The sequence below is a fragment of the Physeter macrocephalus genome, unplaced genomic scaffold (assembly GCF_002837175.3).
Source record: "Physeter macrocephalus isolate SW-GA unplaced genomic scaffold, ASM283717v5 random_595, whole genome shotgun sequence".
Classification (NCBI taxonomy): domain Eukaryota; kingdom Metazoa; phylum Chordata; class Mammalia; order Artiodactyla; family Physeteridae; genus Physeter; species Physeter macrocephalus.
The window spans coordinates 32,739-40,446 of record NW_021145830.1 but is presented as its reverse complement, the minus strand read 5'-3'; the positions used below and the strand labels follow the sequence as shown (position 1 = coordinate 40,446).

General features: G+C 59.5%; 1 protein-coding gene across 8 annotated transcripts in view; it reads left to right on the top strand.

Moving 5' to 3' along the window:
• The window catches only part of FBXL18 (F-box and leucine rich repeat protein 18), a 36,783-nt gene that overhangs the window by 9,548 nt on the left and 19,527 nt on the right, over positions 1-7,708 (top strand). For 6 of the 8 annotated variants that reach the window (XR_003678598.1, XM_028485763.2, XM_028485760.2 and 3 more), the window contains one exon: positions 2,163-2,381. Coding sequence is in view for 7 of the 8 variants with exons in the window: in XM_028485763.2 (XP_028341564.1) it covers positions 2,163-2,381 (219 nt within the window). In the remaining variant the exon portion in view is untranslated. The other 2 variants (XM_028485762.2, XM_028485758.1) reach the window with 2 other exon arrangements.

The following is a 7,708-nucleotide window of genomic DNA, read 5'->3' as shown; positions in this document are numbered from 1 at the left end:
ATCGCGGTGCGCCGGCCTCTCACTGTCGCGGCCTCTCTTGTTGCGGAGCACGGGCTCCGGACGCGCAGGCGCAGCGGCCGTGGCTCACGGGCCCAGCCGCTCCGCGGCACGTGGGATCCTCCCGGACCGGGGCACGAACCCGCGTCCCCTGCATCGGCAGGCAGACTCTCAACCACTGCGCCACCAGGGAAGCCCCACAGACTTGATTTTAAAACCCCTCCCCCGTCCTGTGACTTGCCAGCGTCCCCAGGTGTCAGGGCTGTGGAGGCTGCGTCCGAGGCTCGCGCGGCTCTCGTTGGGGCCTGTGGACGGCCCCTCACCCGCATCCAGGTCAGCCTCACCCGGGGCGTCGCTGCGTCCAGAGCGCTTGGGCTCTCCTTGCGCCTGGCAGGGGGGCAGTGGTGGTGACTCTGTCCCCACTGCAGGCCCACCGCCTCTCGGGGATGGGGTGGGTCTTTCCACTCACCCCGGAAGCTTCTCTCCTTTGATGATGAGAACCTACAGCTGCAGACGAGCCTCTCAGGGGCGTCCCAGGAAATCACCCACTCGGCCTCATCAGTTTACGGGGAGAGACAGGCCTCTCGGGGTTCCCTGTGGGTCTCGCACGGAGATGGGGTCTTGCCAGCTGCCCCGGCCTACCCGGAGGGTCAGTGTCGGTCCCGTGCGCGGAGCTGAGGCTCAGAGACTCACGGTCCCGGGCAAGACGCTGTGTTTGTGCAGGGAGTGATTTGTGCAGTGCCTGGGCCTTGGGGGTGGCCGACCTCAGGGGACAGCGTCACCCCGGCCTGAGGCACTGTTCCCACAGCTCAGGCGCAGCCTGGCAGAGCACTGTCCTTCCGGGCCGGCCGGCTTGCTCGGAGGGCTGAGGCCCCACGTGGCTGGCACGATGTCCATCAGAGAGGCCTTCGTGGCTCGTTGAGAGAGACCCTTGCCGGGTGCCCAGTGGCCACCCTTTGAAGCGTCCTCCTTTTCAGCCATCGGGTTCAGACGTAGCCCCTGAACTGCAGTTTCCTGCACACGTGCCCAGATCTCCACCATCCGTGAAGCCCTTCTCCCACCTGCTGCGGTGCCTGTGTGCCTTCTGCCTGCTTTGGGTGGACATCTCTGCCTGGCCTCTACCGCTCGGGCCGCCAGCCTTGAAGCGGCTCTGGCCGGGTAACCGGGACTCCGCGCAGCAGTCGGAACGGTTTTAAAAGCGTCAAGCGAGGCACGTACGTGTCTGAGGAGGACCGAGGTACCGCTGAGTGCTATAAAATAAGGACCGTTCCCGAGTCTGGTGCTGACCTCCAGGGATAACCCTTGTTAATAGGTTTTCTTGTGTTTTCTTGTGGGAAGATTTTGGGTAAACGAAATCCGCTTTGACCTGTGTCCATGAGGCCGTCTTGGTCTTTCTGTGTGATTTACCACGAAGTGATCTCCGTGCCCTGTTCATACTCCAGCTCCCTCTCCCTGGCTTCTGTGCTAGTGTCCTGGGGCTGCCCTGACGAGTGACCACCAACCGGGTGGCTTAAAACAACAGAGAGTCGCCCTCTCTTAGTTAAGAGGTCAGAAGTCCCCGGCCAAGGTGTCGGCAGGCTGGTTCCTTCTGGAAGCGCTGGGTGGGGGCCTCTTCCAGGCCTGTCCCCTAGCTTCCGGCGGCTGCTGGCAGCGCGAGGTGTTCCTTGGCTTGTGGACGTGTCACTCCAGCCCCGAGCTCCCTGCATGTTCCTGTGTTGCTGTGCCGTCACTAGGCGTCTAAGGAACTGGTCGTTGGACCCACCCCAGTCCCGCGTGACTTCATCTTAACTCAGTCTGCAAAGACCCTGCTTCCAAATAAGGCCACGTGTGCAGGTACCAAGGGTTAGGAATGCATCAGATCTTTTGGGGGACACGATTCAATTGCCACGCGCTCTTCTGGGTCCGTAGGCGCGCCGAGCAGTCAGAGCAGCGAACGAAGCAACTTGGCTGGGTCTGTGGGCACCTGGTTGCATCGGGCCTGCAGGGTCTCCCCCCATATCAGGATCACCAAGGGAGACCCCAGGGGTCTGAGTCCTCACCTGGCGCCCCTGGGGGCTGTGGTGTGGATGGGCCTGGGGACAGCTGGTCTGGGCCCTGGACCGGGAGCCCCGCTCAGCGTGCGTCCATATCCGCGATCTCACGCCGTCCGTCCTCTCTCCCTGCAGGCTGGAGCAGCCCTACTTCAACGCCAACGCCCAGTTCTTCCAGGCGCTGAGCCAGTGCTCTGCGTTGCAGCGCCTGTGCCTGGTGTCCCGCAGTGGCACCCTGCAGCCCGAGGCCGTGCTGGCCTTCATGGCGCGCTGCCTGCACGTGGTCGTGTGCCACCTGTTCACCGGCGAGTCGCTCAGCACCTGCCGGAGCCTGCAGCAGTCCCTCCTCCGCAGGTGAGTGCGCGCCGTGGGGGCTCGGGCGCTGCTCCTCCCTCGGCTTCCCTGGGGGCCCAGAGGTGATTTCTGGGAGTTGGAAAGTGCTGGGCGGTGATGGAGTGGACCCCCTCCCCCTGGCCTTCTCTCTGCCCCGGGCTCAGCTTTCTGCGTAGTGGGGGCCCCCTCTCCCTCGAGCATGACAGGACCCTCTTCACCATCCAGCCCCTCCCACGTTGCCCTGGCACAGGTGTCAGAGGCGGGAATGCGCGTGGCGCTGCCGGTCACCTGCAGCCCTGAGCATCCCGTCCGTGTCCCCATCTCGCCCTTGTTCTGCGCAGGACTTGCTGCAGAGCCCTCGCCATGCCTGGTCTGCTCGGCCTTCTAGGCTCCGACGGGCGCAGCCTTTCCCTGGCTTTTGTGACCTTGACACTTGGAGGGCACTGGCCAGGTGTCCGCGTTTCTCTTAAAAACGGCGCGCTCATCCTGCGCCTCGGATTCCAACCCTGCATCACAGGGCTCACCCCACTTTGCCCCCTTCTTTCCTCGCAGCCTCTCCCTTCAGCAGCACACGGCCTGGCTCTCCGTTCCCTGGGCCGTGTTTGCTGATTTGTCCCGTCCGCCCGGTGTGCGCGTGGGGCAGCTGCTCTGCTCCTGGGGGGTGGCACCCAGGTCGCCGCGTCAAACACCGTCTTTGAGTGACGTGGGGCCGGCCTCTTCCCGTCTCCCGCAGCCTGGCCGTGTTCCTCACGCCCGCTGCCTCGGACTCCACTTTGTGTTCAGCCCACGTCCCGCGTGGCTTGCTTCCTTGTTTTTCGGGTGTTCGAAGCCTTACTGAAGTGGGAGGGTCAGAGCTCTGTGTGAGGGCCGCCCCCCAGCCCCCTCCTGGCCCCACCCCCCGCATCGTCCCCCCGCCCCGTACCCAGAGACCGCGTTCCCCGTGCTCAGTTACCCTTCCTGCGTTTCTTTTGTAGGATTACAGGCACACAGATGTTTTCCCGGCCCCCTTCTCGCTTATACTCAGTTTGCTTTTTCACTTAATAACGTATCTTGGAAATCGCTCATTCTCAGTTCATCCAGCTCTGTTGCTTGTTCTTTTTACAGCTCTGCATCACAAAAAATTCTGGTAAAGTACACGTAACAAAATTTACCATTTTAACTGTTTTGTGTTTTTTTCCATTTTAAGTGTTTTCACCATTCCGAACTGAAACTCTGTCCCCATTAAACATCACCGCCCTCCCCCTCCCCCAGCCCCTGGCACCCACCCTTCTACTTCCTGTCTCTACTCCAGCGACCTCCTATAAGTATAACCATATAGCGTTTGTCCTTTGCGTCTGGCTTTTTCTGTATTGCTTTTGACATTTGAGAGATTAAAAAGATAGAAATAAAGGATCATCATACGTTGAGTAAAATAAAGCCACTTTGGCTCCCTGAACCTCCGGTATGAGACTTCTTTTTAAGTTTTAGAAATCCATCCAAGTGTCCGTGAGAGAAGCACAGTGTTTTGTTTCCCTGTGTTCCCAGCGTCCCTGAATGTGTAATGTTGCATCTGGGTGTGCAGCCCGTGTTGTCCACCCAGCATCGTTTTGAGATCTGCCATGTGTGGCTCCCGTGGAGCTAGTGTGTTCCTGCTGAGTGCTGGGGGTGGCAGCCCCCCAGGCGGATTCATCACGCTGTGTGTCTGTTCTGTTGAGGGAGATCCTGGTTGTTTCCAGCGTTTCGCTGCTCTAGTGAATATCCTCGTGCGGGCTGTTCTGGGTGCAGCTGCGCAGGTCCCTAGAAGCGGCATCGCGGGGTGTGTTCGGGAGGTTGCCCAGGTGCTTGCTCTCCAGGACGGTTCTCCTAAGCCCGGCTTCCCTGTGGGTGTGAGAGTTCTTGGCCCACGTCCTTGCCCGTGCGAGACACTGCCAGACTCTCCCGGGGCGACTGGGTGAGCGTGTCCTCCTGCCGCGTGCGTCGTCGCGTCTGTTTCCAAGGAGCATCGTGTGATGTGCTAATTGCCCGGTATCGTCTCCTCGTTTGTGATCATCTCTTCACATCCCTTGGGGACTCTGCTGTGGGGTTCCTTTCGGGAGGGGGTGGGGGACTTGGGACCCGCGAGCCTGTGCTGCGGCCACCTGTGTTGGCGCCTGTCGTGGGCCCCCGGCCTCGAGTCCTGAGGCCGCTTCTCTCCCCTCGGCTTTCCCTGCCCACTGTGTTCGCCGTGGATTCAGGTTACGGCTGTGGGTTTAATGACACCCCGCACTGGCCCCCGTACACCCTAAGCTTCCTCTTAAATCTGCCACTTGTCCTGTACCTTGGTCTGAGAACCTAGGTAGCAGAGCCTCTTGGTTTGTGTGCAAAATCCAGCTCCGTGGGCTCTGAGTGATGGCTACGGGGAATCTCCCCGGCGACTGCCGGACGTGAACTTGACCGCTGCGTGTGCAGAAGGTTCAAAGGCTTCCTGTAAAGGCGGGTCCCGCTGGGTGTGAACAGAGCAAGTTGCCAGATACCTTTGGTCAAGTGAGTCTTTACTGTCTGTCCAGCAGGAGGTGGTGAACTTGGCTTTGCCTGCGGTTTGCAGGGAAGCAGTTAAGTGAGGTGGTGTCCAGAGGATCCGCTCGGGCGGGCTGCTCCATATTCTATGACTTCTCTCACCTGTGTGCCTCTGCAGTGCTCTGGAAGTTCTCCTGGTCCACGGCGGCCTGTGTGAGGGCCGCTAATGTCAAGTGCAGAGACCCTTGGGATTTCTGAGCCTTCCAACTCACACTGGAGAAGTCGGGGAGGGGGTGGAACTTAAGTCTAGAATAATTGACTGCAGTTCCCTGATACCAGGTCACTTCCCTCTGTCTTAGGTTGACCTCAGATGGCTCATCTGGAGTCAACCATCGTGAGGGCTGGTGGCCGTGCGCCCGCTGGCCAGCTCTGCTCACGTCCTTTGAGATGCCTAGGTCTTTTTTTCTTAATAAGAGGAGATGGTATTTTTTAACGACCTTTTAATACACATAACCTAAAGTTTATTATTTTAGCCGTTTCAAGGTGTGCAGTTCAGTGGCGTTGAGCACCCCGTGTCTCTGCCCTTTGTTTCTGTGAACGGAGGCACGTTTACCTCTGAGTTTCCCGTGTCTCTGCCCTTTGTTTCTGTGAACGGAGGCACGTTTACCTCTGAGTTTCCCGTGTCTCTGCATTTTGTTTGCATTTAGGGGCAGCGGTTGTGGGGATTGAAAGGCAGAGGGTTTAAAGCAATTTTCCCTCCTTCCGGGGCAGCGCTCCCCGCCCTTTGCCCTCCGTCAGGGGCCTTTGCGGAAGGCGTGTGGCCTTGCACCTGCTGCTGCCCGCAGACCAGGCCCCGTCTTCCCCTAGTGGGTCCTGGAGATTGATGGTTGGTCCAGCTAGAACTTAGATAAGTGCCCAGGATTGGAGTGCAGACCTGGAGCAGCGCTTCCTGGCGGGGATGTGACCTGAGCAGGTCGCTAGGGGCGTGAAGCGCTTAGAGCCTCTGGAGCGGAAATCCGCCCACGTCAGCAGCGCCCCTGGCGGAGCGCTGAGGGTGGCCGCCTCGTTGAGGCGGCCTAGAGCGTCGCAGCTTTCCTCTCCCAGCTTTCCGTGTCCCTCGGGTGGCGGGACATGACCACGAGGAGGCCCAGCTGGTCACAGAATTACAGAAGTGCCATCGCCAGGGGGTCTCCGGAGTCACAGGGCTCCGGCCACCCTGCCGGACAGTCCTCGTGCTGGTCCCCTGTCCTCGTGGTTTGCTGCTGAGTGTCCCAGGAGGAATCCTAGCTAAGGTTTTCCCCTCCCTGGTGTTTATAACATCTCTAAAAATTCAGGGACTTCCCTGGTGGTCCAGTGGCTGAGACTCTGTGCTCCCAACGCAGGGGGCCCGGGTTCGATCCCTGGTCGGGGAACTGGGTCCCACGTGCCGCAGCTAGGAGTTCGCATGCCGCAACTAACTCGCTAAATATTAAAAAAAAAAAATTTAGACTGCGCCTCAAGCTATTTTCAAGTGCAAGTTCCCCTTGGCTCCACCAGCCAGCATGGCCAGCAGATCCAGGCTGGAGTTATCGTATGGCTTTGTGCTCTGATTTTTTTGAGTTAACACTGCATCATGGGTGTCTTTTGTGTCATTAAAGAAAGCTGCACACAGTTATTTTTTATGCCGTTTGGTATCCGTTACAGGACGTTGTGGTGATTCTGGTTTGGCCGACACAGCTAACTCTGTGTACTCTTGACTTTCCTTCACTTCGGCCTGGGTTTTCCCGCCTGGGGAACCTGGGGAACCTGGGGAAGGGGCCCGCTCACCACTCACCGCTTACCGTCGTGTATCCACCCCTTGGCGTCCCCATTTTCTGCCATGGAGCGGATGCTAAATTTAGCTGGTGGGCTAAATGGGATACAGGCTGTACGGCGCCCAGGCACGTGGACTCTGGGACAGACGGTAGCTGTTTGGAAAACAGGGTGCCGGGCAGGTGGTGTGGCCGCTCCACCCAGCGCTCTCTGCCTCCTGCTCTCTGCCCACTGGGCTGGCGATGGGTGTGTGAGGAGGGGGAACCTGCTTTGCTCGGGTGTGGCGATCGTGACGTCATTGTTGCTCTGCCTGCCTCTGCCCTCGAAGCAGCCAGGAGGAACATTGATACTCCTCAGCCTCGCAGACCTGCGGCAGGTCACATTCACGGGGGCTCCTCTCCTGGGAGCTGACGCCTCCCTGGTGGATGAGTTCTGCTCCGGGGGCTCCGAGACCCCTGTAGGATTCGGTCACTCCTCAGCCTCGAGGGGTGACTTCCTGCAGTGGGGGGACCAGCTTTGGGCATTGCTGGTTTTCCCGCCGTGTGCGCACACAGGAGCCTTCTCCAAAGTGGAGGACATCCAAGGTCTGCAGGCAGTTCAGAAGAGCTGTGCTTGTGATGGGAGGGTGGGAGCGTCCCTCGTGGGCGTTGCTGGCTGATGAAGCTGCTCGGTCCTTCTGCTCCTCAGAATCCATCTCAACACAGGGCTCCAGGCCAGCTGATCGGACTTGGCGCTAGGTGTGGGTCCCTGCCCTGGGAGTCTTGTGCTCCCTCTTGGTCCTGCTCACGAGGTCCCTGTCTGCCAGCCTCTGCCTGCCTGCAGCCTGCTCCTGTCCTTGGGGCCTGTCTTCGGGGCCCACGCAAGTGCAGCCTCTCGCTGGGCTGGGAGCTCCCTCCTCTGGCCTCTCAGACAGCACACACCTGCCCCTTTCCTAGGGCGCATAGCACTCTCCCCCGAGAATTATTGCGTTCTTTGCATCTCCCTTTAGATAATGAGTTTTTTTTTTTTTTTTTTTTTTTTTTTGCGATACGCGGGCCTCTCACTGTTGTGGCCTCTCCCGTTGCGGAGCACAGGCTCCGGAC